The sequence below is a fragment of the Meleagris gallopavo genome, chromosome 8 (genome assembly GCF_000146605.3).
Source record: "Meleagris gallopavo isolate NT-WF06-2002-E0010 breed Aviagen turkey brand Nicholas breeding stock chromosome 8, Turkey_5.1, whole genome shotgun sequence".
In the NCBI taxonomy this organism is placed as follows: Eukaryota; Metazoa; Chordata; class Aves; order Galliformes; family Phasianidae; genus Meleagris; species Meleagris gallopavo.
The window spans coordinates 34,012,000-34,028,762 of record NC_015018.2 but is presented as its reverse complement, the minus strand read 5'-3'; the positions used below and the strand labels follow the sequence as shown (position 1 = coordinate 34,028,762).

The following is a 16,763-nucleotide window of genomic DNA, read 5'->3' as shown; positions in this document are numbered from 1 at the left end:
CCCTGCAGGCATCAAGGCCAGGCTGGATGTGGCTCTGGGCAGCCTGGGCTGCTGGTTGGTGACCTGCACACAGCAGGGGGTTGGAACTGATGAGCACTGTGGGCCTTTGCAACCCAGGCCATTCTGTGATTCTGTGAAGTAAAGCAAAGCTCACTCTTGCACAAAGCCATTTTTATGCACAGCGTTCCTGCTTGTGCACAGGCAGCACTCTTGTTCTGGTGGAGGTTCCACACAGCAGTGTGTGGCTGTCATTCTAAAGCAGAAACGTCAGAGAAAGGTGATAACAAGCAGTGTGTGCTTTGCAATGGGTTAAAACAGTCAAGAGTGCTCAGGCAACTGCTGAAACGAGTTGTTCTATATCTAGTTTACCAAACATACAGATTTCTAGGTATATAATAATAAAACAGAAAAATGCATCTGAGACTCATGGTCAGTTTTACCAATTCATGCACTTGATTTGGATGGACTGCGACGTCTGCAGCCTGAAGTTTATTTAGCAAAAGGAACTGAGGGACTTAAAACAGCAGGATGCAGAACCTCCTTGTTTCACCTGCCTCGTTAGAGTTGAACCCCAAAGCCATCACCTGCTGCCCAGGTTATTTAGTGAGCAGCCTCACGCCGTACCTCTGCACTGCTGACAGTCATCTTGGCACAGCACTCTGCTTGGCAGGTTGTTGGAGCATCAGGATGGACTGGGTGAGGTGCCTGCTTTGTATCACCCGGGGACAGATGGATCTCTGGTTACAGTCAGGGCGCTGAGCTCTTCAGGACAGCCGTGCATACAAGCTTTGTTTGTTACTTCTTAGTCATCCCAAAAGTGATGTCATTAAGGACTGACTGAGCTCCTTCTCACTGGTTCTTCTCTTTGTTCAAGCCCTCCTCGTTCCCAGACACCTCTGGACAGCCACAGAGCTCTGGAAATAGAGAGCCATAGCAGTGGGGAAAAAAACAGCTTTCAGGTAAAAGTCTCATTTTGCTTTGGAGAACGAATTTGTCACTGTTTGACCCCCAGCAGTAGGAAACCAGCAGCTCACCTTCTGTTAGGGACTTCAGCAAATTGCTCTTAGGATAATGACAGCAGAATCTCTCAGCCTCCTCTTGTCCAGAACTGACAGCCCAGGTTTTACCAATGTAGCTTTAACCAGCTCTCAAAATGGCATTAAACATGCTTGGTCCCACAGCCCCTCCCTTTATCCCAAACTCACCGTCTCTACAACTCCTTCAGGAATCTGTCTGAAGGAATTGCCCACCTTGGGTTAATTAAATACATTACCTGAATTAATTGTTCTTAGATTACATTTCCAGAAAACCTTTCACGTATTTGAAGATGGTTATTTAGATTTTGAGATGCAATGGTCTCAAGTTAGAAAACCATCAGAAATAGCTGCCTGGGCAATCTTATTTCATTGTATTACATGTGTGTGCAGCTGCTTAACTTCTATAATCAGATCCTGCTCTTATTGCACGACCTCTGCTTCATTCAGTGTGTGTGTAAGCAGCAGGACGTTGTATTGCCGTGTAGCAAAGCCGCTGTTTTGTTTGTGCACATACATCTGTGCAGCAGAGAACAACAGACCTGGGATCACCCCTCCTATTGCCAACACTGTCCCAGAAGTCGTGTAGCTTTTCTAAACTAAGCTGGTTTCACGTGGTGTGTGTTAGCTGCAGGTTCTGCAGGTGGGTGTAACATCCACCAGATCTGAACACAGGCAGACGTGAGAAGTGCATTCTGCCAAGCGCCTTTGGATTTGTGAACGCGGGATATTTTCAGATCACAGGTGGGGATGAAATACAGGGCGCCTGGCATTTCATTTCCAGGGAAGTCTTTACTCCCACAAATAAGAAATACGAATGTGGGATATGACCCTCTTCATTCACACCCTGCTCTGAGGCCATCCCCGCCCTGCCCACGTTTATCGGGATCCGAATGTTGGGGTGACGTGGAAGATACGCAGCAGGGAGAGATGGGAGAAGTGAGCCAGGTGCGGCCTTGTGCACGGCTTGGGTGCAGAGCAGATCTGCCTCAGAGGGCTGGTTCCTACCTCTGACAGTCCCGTGTTCTGTTTGACCCTGGCTCTCTGTTTCAGTCCGAAGAGGACTTCCTTGAAAGGAGGAGAGAGGTAGAAAGGCTCCTGAAGAAAAATGCAGACTGGATATGGGATTGGTCCAGCAGGCCGGAGAACATCCCCCCAAAGTGAGTGCCCTCAGGGCTTCTGAGGAGCTCTGAGGCAGCTGTTACTTCCACGAGCAGCAGTGTGTGTATCAGTGTTGTGACTGCATCTGGTTTGCGTATGTTAGTGTTGTGACTGCATGTTCTTCCTCAAAATTAGGGAGTTCCTGTTCAAACACCCCAGGCGCACAGCTACGCTCAGCATGAGGAACACCAGTGTCATGAAGAAAGGGGGGATATTTTCAGCAGAATTTTTGAAGGTTTTCCTCCCATCTCTGCTTCTTTCTCATTTGCTTGCCATCGGACTAGGGTAAGTTTGTTTTCTTTTGAGTGGCTTTTTTTCTTTACCTGTTTTCTCAGGTCTAACCCTGACCCCCTCTGTCTGTAGCTGAGCAGGGGGCCCCTCACCATGTAAGGATGGAGTTGGTTGTTCAGGGTTTCCCATTTGTTTGCCTGTGGCACTGCTGAATGCACCCAGTTAACTTTAATGCTTTCCTTACTAGTTGAGAAATCTAAAGAACTAAGGAGCAGTGAAATTAAGATTATATGTACGTACTTCTCAGTTCCATTGGAGGTGTGAGCTTTAATCTCAAAAGGTAAAAACGTAGGCAGCTGTAAAAGCACAGCAAGGTGGGAAATGGTGACTACAGAAACACCAAGTCCATGAGGATGACAGTAAAACCAATGGCTTACAAACACCAGCTGAAAGAAAAAGTGTAATCAGAACGTTTGACTTCAGGAAGGTCCCGCAGTGCTGCGTTGTTGTCGATGACCCCATGCTCATCTCTGACTCCTGCATTCCTGAAAGCGAGCAGCTTACCCAGAGAATTGCTCACAGTTTGGTGTTAGAGAAGGGTTTGCACGAGGTTGGTAGCAACCAAGGGCCGGGTGCTGCGGTGGGCACTGTGTTATAGCTGTGCTGCTGCCCTGGCTGTGACTTATATAACTTGTAATCTGATAATGAAGAGCTCTTTCGCAGGCTGTACGTCCCTCCTGAGCTGAAACCAAATGCTTACTGACCCCACGTTCTTGATCCTCAGGATTTACATTGGAAGGCGCCTCACAACCACAGCTTCGAGCAGTTCTTTCTGAAGGCACCTGCCGTGGTTTCAAAGCAAAGAAAACATTCACCCGGGAGTACAGGAGGTGACCTGCAGGAGCACCCATCCTAGCACCGCTGCGAGATCAGCGTGCACTCGTTCTGTAAATGCTGTGTTCCTAGTTTAGTAAGAATGGGAAAAGACACTAAAGCTAACGTCTCATGTCTAGTCTTCTGGAGCAATGCACAATGCATCTGAATCACGCTCTGGCAGCTGCTGCCTTGCTTTGTAGTGAAGCATCTCTGAGAACTCCAATAAATGGGTGTTTAAAAACAGAAGCTTAGCTTTAGTTGAGCATCTCGCTGAGTCACAGCTGCAATTAAAGTGCTGTTTCCTTACACTTCACAGGTCTGGATGTTTGTCACTGCTCTGCGGTGGTGACGATGAGGGATTAGCCCAAAACAATGTGTGGCCTTATGTATCACAGACAGGAATTCTGAGTAAGCTTGCACCTCACTTGAAGCTGTTTCCTTTTAGATTTTGCTCAGCTCTCCTTCACTTGTGTGAGATGTGAAACAGTCACCTGGAAGAAGTCGCTCTAGTGGTAAAACTTCCATCAGCTTTTACTGCTTCAGCGTGACACCCAACAGCCCGAAATGAAATTTGGACCTTAGTGCCTAATACTTCTTCTGCAAAGGCATTAATTTAACTCCCCAGCTAATTGGATCTCCTTCTGCTGTATCTCAGGCTGTTGCTTCTCAGTCTTTTTACCTGTAAAATAAATTTGCATCTTCTATTTGCCTCATCCATGTATAAACTTCAAGAAGATCTGCTTGCTCGCTTGTTTGTACTAACGGAATGCCTTTACATTCAGTAATTTTATCTTATTTAATGAGAAAAAAGTGGATGTTTGCCAAATTGTTTTGTATATTTCAATAAAACAGTTCCTCACAGATTGCCTCCTCGTTTCTCTAATGCTTGCTCAAAGTGGTTGAAGAAGCTTTGTCTTAAAGCTTCTAAGGCCGTTTCATCCTTAAAGTGCATAACTGACAAACTAGCAAGAGGTTTATATAGGAAATAATTTGATTGTTGATTCTTCAATCTGAATAGGGGTAAGCTGTCTTTGGAAGTCACAATGAACAGAAGCTCACCGAGCTTGCAGAGACATGTTCTGTTCTACCATCGTCATTTAGGAACAAATTAGCTTTCTACTTTTTGTCCTTATTTAGCAGTACTGATTCCTTCTGTGCTGAATCCCTCTCAGGGCAGAGCAGCACTGCCCTGTGGGCCCCAATCCAAGCAAGGCACAATTCATTTTCCATGGGCTGATCCTGCTGAGGCTGCTGGAAATCCCCACTTGCAGGGTTTGATCAGGTAGTGCTGCTGGAGGAGCAGGCTCTGCTTGTTGATTATGTCCATCTGCAATGAAAAAAATATTACATCAGTTTCTGAATAATAATTCTCATGAAATTGAGCTTTTTAAGAAATCTGAGCTGAACCTCAGGGTTCCTCCTCAACAATAATAAAAGCATTGATAGCAGAACCATCATCAGAACAACCGCTTCCTCCCTTTGGAAAAAAAGATTGTTTTAATACTGCTGTATCTGAATTTAAGGTTTTCTTATAAATACAAAAAGAAAAACAAAAAAAAAAATACAAACCCAGAATGCCATGAGAAGTGAAGATACGCTGCATTGGAAGCTTCCTGTGCTCCTGTTGTAAGTACTGGTGTTTCAGAAGGGATTCATGGAAGCTGGTAATGACACCTCAGCATTCCAGCAGTGCGGCCCCTGCGTTCCCCCATCCCTCCCTCAGCCTGTGCCCACTCACAGCCTGCAGAGCAAAGTGAGGAACCCAAAACCACCCCAGGTGGCATTCGGTGATGCAGAAACAATCTCAGACAGAGGAAAACACTGCTTACCTTGCTCAGTAAGGCCAGGACAGGGAAGTTGCATGGGAGTCTTGGAGTGTTTGCTGGGCAGCAGACAGGTCACTGTTTGGAGACACGGCCTTTGGAGGAGGACCTCAGTGAAAGCTGGGCTCCGACTCCTGAGCCTACAAATAGAGCTTCCTTGGAACAACAGGACACGGAAAAACCTTTTGTGGTAAGACACATGCAGCCCTTAGGGCTTCAGAGGTAGGGACAGGAACTGGAATATATCCCCATTTCTGATAAGCAATAAACTTAACCCTACTAAAAAGGAAATCAACACATCTGTTCTTACCTTTTCTTGCTCCTGGAGCTGAATACAGCTCCTTACCTCCTGCTGGCCGAATCAGGGCACACCTTTCAGTGCCCCAGGAGCAGGTAGGACTGCCCTCAGCTCTGGAGAGTCAAGAAACATTGTGGCACATGATAAACAACACAGGTCTGTGTGACAGCCGTGCCCCAGGAGGTGTTACAGAGCACAGCCTGCACAGAAGGCAGCAGCACTCACAGCCATGCAGAGCTCAGGGCACAGCTTTGGGCCAGGCTCTGCTCCAGGGGCTCCCAGTGCAGCTCCTGCCACATCCCACAGCTACCAGTGCTGTTTTTGACAAGCCCTTTTCACCCAGGCCCTAAGTAACAGAGGACCAAGGATTCACTGCATCAGAACAAGCAGTTGTTTAAAACAGGCTTCAAAAATCTGACCCACAATTCGTGCACAGGCAATTCCTCTTCTTCTGTTTATCCCCCCAAAACCAACTGAGGACAGAAGTTACCTCACTTTCAGGACGCATCTGCAAAGCTGTGGATTTGCACACTGCCTAAAGCTGCCTGTGTGTGCTGGGACCTTTCACACACCAATGTCAAACTCTGCACACAACACCAAGGCAACAGCCTCGTTTTTAAGCAGATGAATCATCAGAAGCTATTTAACTGAAAGAGGTACAAAATAAGACTTCATCATACCCTCTTTATACTGACATTCCACTTACAGCTGCTGAAGAAATGGATCAGAAACAGACAGCACAAACGTATTCACTGCATACAGATGGCCAAGCCACAGGCCCAACCTGCAGGTCCCACAGATACAGGGCTCAGGTTGGTTAATGGCCAGTCATCTCAGAAAAGGAACAAATAGTTGTCAAAATACACAGAGCACATCCAGGTAAACATTTAAAATTTATTAAACTTTTTGGTCAAAATAATTGAACAAGTATGTACAATCCCATTGTATTAGCTCTATTATGCATCTCAGGAACAAGGTCAAATCGAACCCTTTCATGACCCAGCAGTTCCATATTTCAAGATTTGCAAATAGTGTCACAACCAATATACAGTATAAGTTTTTTCTTTTTTTTTTTCTTTTTTAATTTAAACTTTATTTGTAGAACCTCAAAGTTAGTTGTACTTACTAGCTTACCGTGAACAAGAGTGGCACTCTATGGACAATAATTGAGGGTAAGAACAGACACTTTTACGTTTGCATACGCAGATCTGATTTAGTAATCATAATACACCTTCATTCCAATAACAGTGGAGTGTAAACCACACTTCTTGTATTTGCTCTGGGAAGCTGAGGGGATCTCTGAGAACATCTAACCTGCAGGCACCTTTCCCAGAGCGCGATGCCCAGCCGCCTGGCGCTACCAGATGTGCTGAACAGCTTCAGGAGCAATTTCTCACCCACGTTAGCCCAGGGTGAAGAAAAGGTTGATGCATTTTAGGCCCCTTCGGAACAACAAAAAAAAGTACCTAAGGCTTTAAAAACCAAAACAAAAACAACTAGCAAGAACAGTTATAACATAGTAACACCAGCTAGCAGCCTCAGTATTTTCTGACAGCCTGACGTCAGAATGTACTAAAATGTATTAAGCTGTGTTGCTGCTTGGCATAATCAAGAAACTTTTTATTGCTGGTTTCAACTGCGATGTGAAATACAAGATATTATGCCAAACATTTAAAATAAAGTGTATCTTTATGACAAGTACTAAAAAGGTTAAAAAACATAATGCACATAAGGTATGTCTCTACCTAACATTGAGAGGCATCAGATAAACTTAAATTTTTTTTTCTTTTTAAATCTTCAAAGAAGAAAATTTGTTTTCCCTTCTGTGCAAGGTGGTCGCTTTCTATTAAGGCTGCAGACTTCTTTACACTAACCTCTTCCATCTCCTACTCTGTATACAAAAGTCGTTTTACAAGAAAACCAGTGCAACTTAAACTAAATGACACTTCCAAGGAAACTCGAAATCTAGAATTCCAAATACTACACAAAAAAGTTTGTATTAGTCTGCTAGAAATCAGTGTGTCGGGACAAACGCTGTGAAAAAAACCATCCTGATGGGCAGATCTGACAATCTCAGTACATGCAATAAAAAAAAATAAAAAAGACTGAATACATACCTTCAGATTTAAAAACACTTTTTTTAGCTTGTTATTTTATTAAGTGGTTTACACCAGAAGGTGTGGCAATAGATACAACTGGTGAGTAAATATCCATGGAAACCTGTCTACCAACCCAACTCAAGACCTACCTAAGTGCTCCAAGGTAAAAACACCTAAGCCTAGATACAGGCCAGAGGAGGAATGTTTACAGGCATTAAGCACAATATATGTCTTGAAAGGCCCAAATATTACAGCAGAGAAAGAGCGCAAAAGATAGAAATTACATTTTTATGACTTTTTTGTTTTCTTCTTGGGTGTTAAATTTTTGGTCTATAAACTGGAAAGGAAGGCTCAGACGTCAATAAATACATTTGTTTTGAGTATTGGCCTGATTGAGCACTGTCCATCAGTTCTGCTTCCAGAGGGTTTTCCTCAGAAAACTGCAACTGACACTCCCTAACCTCAGCAAAGGCAGAACCACACCGTGAAAGCAAAAACCAGGCCAGATCCTCTCCTTTACCTAAAGGGAAGTAAGTGCATCAATGTTCTTCACTGGTAGGACAAGGCCTTCTCTTTTACAGATAAACAACTGAGCTTAACTATGCAAGAAGACAACTCTGTCCTCAAGTCAGTCACCTTTAGTTAATTTTGTCCTGGAATATATACAAATTATTGGTGGCAGCTACAGCAATGATGTTCTCCATGGGATGCCATGCTGTATGAAGAATCTTCTTGTTGAAGTCCAGACTGTCAACATTTATTTCATCTTTCTTCCTTTTACCACCTGTACACACTTTGCGTGGCTTTAAGATGGCACGAGGTTTGCTGCTCTCCCTGGATGCTTCTAACGTGATATCCCGCCGCGTGTTGCGGTCAAACATCCTGAAGAAGTTGTTGTAAGATCCAGTCATGATAGCACTGTTGAAAAACAGAAGGAAGGGAGATGTCACCAGGCTTCCTGCAGGGGAGTTCAATCCCTGTCTTCCTCTCTCACCGCAAGGTGTCGGGTCAGATTTGCCACCAATACCTGGCACCACCCGCTTCTTGTCTCTGATGCACACCTTTGCTCAGTTCTGCTGGGCACTCAGGGCTGCTTCCACTCCCTCATTTTCTCTCCCAGGTGTTGCCCCTGGTCTGTGTCCCCTGCCACTAAGTCTCAGCAGCACTCCTGGGCTTTGTTCATCTCAATGGAAGCAAAGCAGGTCTTCCTATTCCTACTACCTCCCTTCACCCTTCAGCACTAGGAGCTACAGAGGAAGCACTTACATTGTAAACACTTACATTGTAAGCTACTTAATTTCATCAGACTGCCACAAACAAGTGCCTTCCTTTGCACTGTGCTCCTGTTAATTATTAATTACTAAAAATTATTCTGAAGCAATAACATTAACCCCTCACGTGAGTCTCTGATGCAGCTCTTCAGGAGCTCTTTGCATAAAAGATTGAATTAGTTTTTAAAACACCTAACTTTCAATTACCAGTTTGTTTGTAGCTCTCAAGAAACATGCTTGAAATTGAAGGTAAGCAGCTCATTCTTCTATGTTAAACGCTAATTTCTACCACTTGAAATTGGAAAAGCTGCTACCCCATGTGTCTGCAGTCCCACATGTTGTTTAAGATCTCAATCACCTTAGCAAAACACTGTCAGCTTATTTATCAACACACACTGTCTTCATGGCATTCCAAAACCAATGAGTAGGAGCAGGACGAGATGCTATTAACAGAAAATACATCAGACTGCATGAGGGAATGCAAAGAGAAAGGTTTTTTCCTTTTTCAATGGGAGTTAACCAGAGACTGGCTGAAAATTACTTGAAAAATGCAGGAACAAGCATTAGGTCCTTTGCATTTTAGTTCAGTGAGAAACACCACTTCTTCTATACATTTTGGAATATTGGAAATGCGGGATTTTTTTGGTAAGCCCTTCGACGCAGATTTTTCTTTCCCCCTGAATAACTCAAAGCCACTTGCAAGTGGACATTGACAGCAGTCAATGTTCTAACTCTATTTACTTCGGAAATTAATTCCTACGTGGTGTGCAGCGTTCCATGCACTCTCAGCAGGACTCCAATAGCACTGTAGGTTGGTTTTACTTCCTTCACTGATGCCCATACACACAGATCACCAAATTTGACTTCTCTGGTCACCGCTCCCTTAGAAATTACATGGGGGATGTTTCAGTATTAGGCCCAAGCTTGCTTCAAAGCATGGCTCCTGTTACTCCCAAACCAAAACTGGAACACCTTTTCACTGAGCAGTTTGAAAGCATTTCATAGAAGGGCACAGGTTGGAAGGGGCATAAAAGCTCATCTAGTGCCAATGTTTTGTAGCAGACAAGTCACCATTAGAGGCATTTCAGAAATACACAATCCTGCAATAAAAAGAAGAATCCCCAAGGCAAGCCAACAAAAAGCATCCAGCTTTGCCATGGTCTTACCCATGGCTTCTGAAAACATTTTAGTATGTAGCCAGAGGCAGGAAGCGTGCACAAGAAGTGCTTTGGTAGGTATTTGATGACAATGCTTCCACAATTTGCAGGCAAGATAAGCATTCCTGTTATCTGCAACAAATGTAAATCATTACCTAACAGTTCGATCTTCTTTGGCCTACAGAAAATACTGAAATATGCTTTAATTTGGAAAATAACGCATGGATGTTCATGTAAATACTTTGAAAATAAAGCCAGGCTTGAACTGACCAGTTTTGACTGTACTGGCAAACAAAAATTTATTCCTGCAACTGGAGGATGAAAGATTGAAATCTTCTGGGGAAATACAAACACCAACACAGCCACCAACAAAAGCAATCGGAAAAAAAAAACCAACCCCACTGCAGAATACACACCGTCCCCCCCTCCCCACCAAGGGCTGATCTGAATGTCACTAACTGATCCTTAAAGCTGAGCACCACTTACTGGTCTGGGGACAAAACTACATTTCTAAGCTGAGAGAAAAGCAATCCAAATCAGAGCAACTCACCCATCAGAACCGTTCCAGCAGCACTCAAATTTGTCAAAGATGCAGTCGTTTTCATACAGGGAACAAAGCTTGCTTCGAAGGTACTCATGAACCTTTTTGAAATATTTAGGTTGACGTTAGAGATTTAAAGAAGTAAAAACAAAAGATGATATTTAAGAAAACTTGAACATCATACTTGATATGTCTCTACAGGCCTGTTTTCCATATTGAGATCCCACACTTTAACAGAAAGGTAGTCTCTTGTCATCATGTAGCGCCCGCTGTGGCTGAATTTTACATCAGATATTGATGATATTATTTCTGAAAAAAATGATCTGCTGCTAGGATCTTCAGGTTCTTCAAAAACTGCAGACAGAAGACAATTATAAATGAAACCAACACCAAGTTCTACAGCTTCCAGCATTTCCCAGAACTCTGACAACAACAAGCCAAGAAACTAGCTTCTTTTATCAAATGTTACTGATAAATTACTTTTTCAATAGTCTCTTTGAAATAACGTTACAGTGTCTGGCACCTGGCAGCCTGATGACCACCTCCAGCACTCTCAACTGGAGCACAGCATCAGCAGCCCAGACTCACAGGACTTTGGGATGAGCCAGGAAAAAAAGTTAAAAGCAAAACAACCAAAAAAACCTCAACAAAACCAACCAAAACTCAGTCTGTGCCTGCAGTAAAAAGACTGCAACTGATCTACAAGTTCTGCTGAAGAACAGACCTGCATGCATGACCCAAGTATTTTGAGATTGTTATACAACAAGCTTCTATCTAAATCTGAGTTGTACAATGCAAACTACTGAGAGGAAATAATGGAATCTGTACTTGAAATGCTGCAGGTTTCAGGAAGCAAGGAAAGAAAGGTGCCTTAAACTTCCAGACCATATTGAAGTCTATGTTTCAGAACACAAGCTATCCAGCACTATTTTTTCCATTTTTGAATAGATCCTTTTAACAGGATGTAATTCAGCTAAAAAAAAAAAAAGTGCTAGCATGTTTTAGTGCAACACTAAGGCAAACAGATGAGTTGGCGTAGCATTCTACGTGTCACACTGCAGAAGTATTTCCTTTCCCCAGTAAATCCTTATCTTCACTGCAGAAAGCTTATCTGCAAGGATCAGTAGGTAGGATACCCCCCATGAAAAATAATGCTAATGAACTCCCACTGCTACGGTACTGAAGAAGAAACAAGGGGCTGGGAGCTAAGCACCAACACTGCTCATTCTGACTCCAACAGAAAAGCCTTCCTCACCTACCAGGCTTACATGTCTCAGCAAACTAAAAACCATTCACCTTTCATCCTTGGAAACTCACCTTCAAACTCAGTGAGTATTTTTAATATCCTCTACCCTGCGCGCTGCAAATGGTCACAGAGTAAACTGATCATCTTCAGCAGCCCAGTTACCAATGCACAAAGGTGAATAAACTGCCCTGAACTGGCATTCAATAAGCAGATACCTTTGAGAAGCACCAAGACTGAGTCTGGACAGAAGACAGGTCTCACTGGTGCCAAAAGCACTCGTTCCCATCAGTTTATGATGCATAAATGGGTAAACGGGAGCAGAGTCAGATGGTCAATTGCCTCACGCTACACTTCAGCTTGTCTGATGGCCTAGAACAAGACAATTAAAATGTTCCATTCTACAAAACTACCACTCCTTACCTTGCGTGGTCTTTACTGACAAGCCGAACTCGGTTAGATTACGTGTAAGGGACCACCTATATGTTCTGTCTAAGCAAGAAACCCCTGAGGGAAGAGCATGGCTGCTTACATTTGGAATGCCTGTCGCACAGGGCTGAGGAGCGCATGTCGCAGAGCCGAATGGTGCCCTTGCTGCTGCTGTACACAAACACGTGGCAGTGGTGGGGGTGGAACTCCGCAGCCGTGATCACTTCAGTCAGCTCCTCCATGTTGGCAGGCTTAATATCTACAATATCTGGGAAGGTTTTGGTAAAGGCAGGCAACGTCTCACACCTGAATCATTTCTAGTAAGTAACCATCTTAACGGATGTTAAAGACACAGCAGAGAAAACTGGGGCAAATATATTAGCCTCTACTGTTAGCAATCTACACAAAGCAGCTTTTTATTTACGTAACGATTTTTAAAAGGAAAAGAAAAAGGAGTCAGAGACTGTCCCAACAATGAAACTAGCCTCCAAAGTCCAACATCAGCACCTCACAGACTAAATCAAGCTCACAGTTGGAAGTTTCAGCTTCCTCTCAAACCTCCTTTTCAACACATCTTATTGAACACTGTACTTTATTTACTTAAAGCCTTAGAAAACTTGTATCTCTTTTTTAAATACATATTATTTCTGTAACATGAGTTTTGTTGCAGATTTGCCAATACAGAACATACTATTACAGTTTTGGTCAGGCCTGCTAAAAGATCCAGAAATTATTTCTACAGTTAGCAATACCATTTGGTATGGACAAATAGCTGTTTTCAAGAGAAACGTTATTTTAGACAGTCAAGAGACCTTAAGCTTTGGAAAGAAGTAGCTACTTCTCAAGTCTTTTTGCACATATTTAAAGTATAGACTAAACTCAACAACTAAAGGGTGCTCCAAAATTCAAACCATCTATGGCATTCCTGCTGGCAGTTTTCCAATAAAAGAATGCTTGCACTTGAAGATGACTGAGCCCATTCCGAAAGCTGCTTTCACTACATTAAACCTCTACATTTTTAAATCCTGTACTTTAATCCCAGGATTCAAACACTACTATAATTAGTAAAATTAAGATAATTCCCTTCAGCACACAACTTACATGTGCCAAGTGTTCACAGAAGATTTTAAAAAAGGATACTAAAACTTCTATCTGTGATTTCTAAATGCCATAGGTTAATTCTTAGGTCATCTGCTGAAAGGTATGTCTCATGATCACTATTTACTGAAATAGAGTTTATATGATAAGTATGTGCATTTGCAAATATCCTTCTGGGACTTGCTTCTACCATTAGGTCCATGGGTTTCAGTATTGGCACCTGAAACATAAGAGAACAATCAACTTGGGCATAACATTGATTTCTGATTCAAAATACGTTGCACCCACCTTGCACCCACCTATTTCTGTTTTAATTTACTGACACCCTCCCCAAGCTCTCCAGCAGGAATACAAATTCCTACAATAAATTCCTACACCCCCCCATACCATGAAGTTAACAAACTGGGGTCGCAGCCCCGTGAGCTATGAGATGTGCAATAGAACTCTGCCTGCTGACAAACACCAACAGCAGAACTTAGATTTCCTGTTCTGTAAAAGTCAATTAAGTTCTGAATACCTTTCGATCTGTGGAACAAGAATTGTACTAAAACAGGCCATGAATGCAGAGCTGCCCCTCTGACTTCTGCAGAAGTTACCTGTCACAAACAGGAGTCTGTACTTCACCCATCAGGGCAGCGGGGTACGAAGGCCATCAGTGAAACAAGTGCTTAAAAATGACCACTGTATCTTAAGGACTGCTTGGGCGCTGGGTAACAGAAGTTTACAAAGGAAACGCCCAAGGTGTTCACTGAGCAGTCAGTGCCATTTCAGGAGCAGAAACGCTCTGTTGTCACAACTAGTTGGTACAAAACATGTGCTTATCACAGGTAAGTGGATCGAGCTTCTCTCTGGCTCCTTCGGCAGCCTGCTCTGCACTGATCAGCATGCAAACAGGTTAAGATTGCCTGAGGCCGCCCTGTGCTGTTTGCTGGAACGTTACCTTACATCACCCAACCAAGGAAGAAGTTAGGGCACTGGTTCAGGTAATCTCTCTTCCTTCAACAAGACAGACATTAAACCAAAAGCGCTGCAATTGTTTTCACTCTATCTGTATCTCACAGTCTGCTGAGATCACAAATGGTCGTTATCAAAATTAATTTGTTGCTGCTTACCAGGCAATCATTCTAAGTGACCAAGGGTGTCCTGGCCCTTCAGTTGTGAAATCAAGAATGCATTACTGTGAATCAGCAGGACTTGGGTTAGAAGTGACACTGCATCTACACACAAGATGCAGCTCCTAAGTGCTGCCTCTCCTACTGGTACCTCATTAGAAACAAACAGAGGTTCTTCTGTAACGAGGTATGGAAAAATCCCCCTAAGAGGCCACGGTATGCACGCTCCAGATCTCTAGGCTGGTCATTCAAACACGGAGGTGTAACTCTCTGGGAGGTTTTCCTCCTTCAGACCACCTTTTCTCCCACTGTTCATTCCATCACGTTTTCTTTTGAGATGCCAGATGTCTGACAAGGTTTGCTGCCTTCCTCTCCCAAAAAGGCAACAGAACTAGAAAGACAACTTTTACAAGAGAGGTTCTTGCTTTTTGTTGCTGTCCCTCATTCAGCCTGATGATTCCTAAATGTATTGTGCATTTAAAACAGACACAAATGTACTCACTGAGTGATGTAGCCAACAGAACTGTCCCAGCTGTGCTCTGGACTTTCTGTGCTCCTAGATAGGTTGTCTACTTCTACATAAACGCAAGGCTGGAGAAGCCCAAATTTCAACTCTACTTACTTCCAGTCAAGGCATTTTACAATTGGTTTCCTTGGCTTTAGACATCTTAGTTGGAACACTCCATCAGACAGTGGCTCCCACAGGCTAAGTGAAAGATACTTCCCAAAAGCAGTGGGTAATTCCTCCCAGCATGACAACGAGTTACACTGGTGAATACCTGCACCTTCACTTCAACAGTCAGTTTAAGAAAAGCAAGAAAAGAAAAACAAAAAGAAAAAAAACAAGGCACAACTACAACAGCATAGATCCTAAAGGTGTCAAGAGAGGCACTAGAGAGCCTTGGTTCAATTCTTATTTAAAGCAACAACAACAGAGATCGAAAATCCCCTGCCCCCATCTGACTGCCTTTCTTGAGCTCCTGCTTTACATGGCCTTACATCTGGAGCACCAGCCTGCCGTTACATCACCACCAAACTGGAAAAACCGAGGCTACAGAAGCATTCATTAGGCTTTCCAGATGCCCCAAACTGACCTCTAACTAAAACACCTCCTGTAGACTACCCAGCACTCTGTTTAAATACATCAGTCCTGTTCTTGAAAATAAAAAAACATTATGAATATGAGCACAATATAAGAATTAAGTTATCAATACAAAGGCACTCTTCCTAAATTCACAATGGCACACGCTTTAAGCCAAACAGAAGACCCTTACCTGCCAGTTTCATGGGGAACTGCCAATAAATCTCTTTTTCTACAACTGAATTACACTGAGTTGGACAAATGCTATCTCTAAGAACATATTTTGAGAATTTTTGATTTCAAGTCTATTTGAAGTATGTAAGATTCCAAAACAGCAAGAAAAACAAAATAAGAACCAACCTACTGCAAGGAAACATCGTAGTTATGGACCAAATTATTTCTTTCTTCACATTTCAGTAAACAACCTTGGTAATATAAAGGCAAAGAAGTACATGCAAAAAGATATTTAAAGTCAAAGAGCAGAAACATACCCGTAGTGCTGTGATTTTGAAAGGATCCCTAAGTCTTCCATCTTCATCTTTTAAATTATAACCTTCGGCTCTTTTATCCCTTTCACTTATTTTCCATAATTTAATAGTTTTATCTAAAAATCAACAAAAATTCACATCCTTGAGAACGAATCAAATTCCAAAATTAAATCCCTAAGACTGGGGGTGAGCAGAGTGTGTTACTCATCTCTACATTTCTACTGCTTGCAACAGAAAGGATCCCCCTGGAGTCCTTCAAACCACATACCAAAACACAGTGCTCTCAGCACAGACCTGAAGAACTCTGCCTTTGGCTACATTAGTTAGCAGAATTAGTGCATTAAAAAAAAAAAAAAAAAGGTATGCACTTATGGGGTGTGAATGGGAAATACTTCAAAGTATCAGTAAAAAGAAGGGAAACGATCAGCAGGTTTCATTTGAACTCTAATGTAACATTCAGTTTAAAAAAACCCACGAGTTTCTGCCCGACCAATAAAGCAGACAGCTTACCACCCACCCAAGGCCCCTCTGCAAGGGACGTGCTGATCACACCTCAGCAGTGAGCCCTCTACTGCTATCTAAGTGATTTTAAACAGACAAATGCTAAGGAAAGAAAGCAATCATTTAAGATGACACAGTTGAAAGGCTGCTTTGAGTCTAGCAAGTCTTAGATCAAAGCAGATTAACTTAATTTCCCAGTCCAGCAGACAGCAGTTATTCCTGCTTTGAAGTTTTGTATAGCAGCACGTATGTAAGAGCATTTAAGAACAAGGAGATCCAACACCTTAGGAACAAGTGCATGTGTCAACAAAAGCAAGGTG

The 16,763-nt window shown here is 42.9% G+C and overlaps 2 protein-coding genes across 2 annotated transcripts in view; one reads left to right on the top strand and one right to left on the bottom strand.

Moving 5' to 3' along the window:
* BNIP3 (BCL2 interacting protein 3) overlaps window positions 1-4,165 on the top strand; it is a 7,048-nt gene extending 2,883 nt beyond the window's left edge. The window contains exons 2-5 of the mRNA XM_010714960.2: window positions 832-959; window positions 2,088-2,194; window positions 2,331-2,480; window positions 3,211-4,165. Of these exons, the coding sequence (XP_010713262.1) occupies window positions 832-959; window positions 2,088-2,194; window positions 2,331-2,480; window positions 3,211-3,262 (437 nt within the window). The 3' untranslated portion in view covers window positions 3,263-4,165. The remainder of the gene's footprint in view (window positions 1-831; window positions 960-2,087; window positions 2,195-2,330; window positions 2,481-3,210) is intronic.
* Window positions 4,166-6,297: 2,132 nt separating this feature from the next.
* PPP2R2D (protein phosphatase 2 regulatory subunit Bdelta) lies at window positions 6,298-14,360 on the bottom strand. Its single transcript, XM_010714952.3, has 5 exons — window positions 13,304-14,360; window positions 12,267-12,431; window positions 10,676-10,845; window positions 10,501-10,592; window positions 6,298-8,440 (listed from the first exon to the last, which is right to left on the bottom strand). Exons 1-5 carry the CDS (start codon window positions 13,488-13,490, stop codon window positions 8,161-8,163), a joined length of 894 nt encoding a protein of 297 aa, XP_010713254.1. The 5' UTR covers window positions 13,491-14,360; the 3' UTR covers window positions 6,298-8,160.
* Between the last annotated feature and the right edge of the window lie 2,403 nt (window positions 14,361-16,763).

Excerpts from the sequence above, each read along its gene's own strand:
- PPP2R2D (XM_010714952.3), bottom strand. The coding sequence starts at position 13,490 with ATGTTTCAGGTGCCAATACTGAAACCCATGGACCTAATGGTAGAAGCA. Across the intron at positions 10,846-12,266 it reads GTGCGACAGGCATTCCAAAT|TTTTTGAAGAACCTGAAGAT; the intron begins GTAAGCAGCCAT and ends TTCTGTCTGCAG. Across the intron at positions 8,441-10,500 it reads TGCTGGAACGGTTCTGATGG|TGCTATCATGACTGGATCTT; the intron begins GTGAGTTGCTCT and ends GTTTTTCAACAG.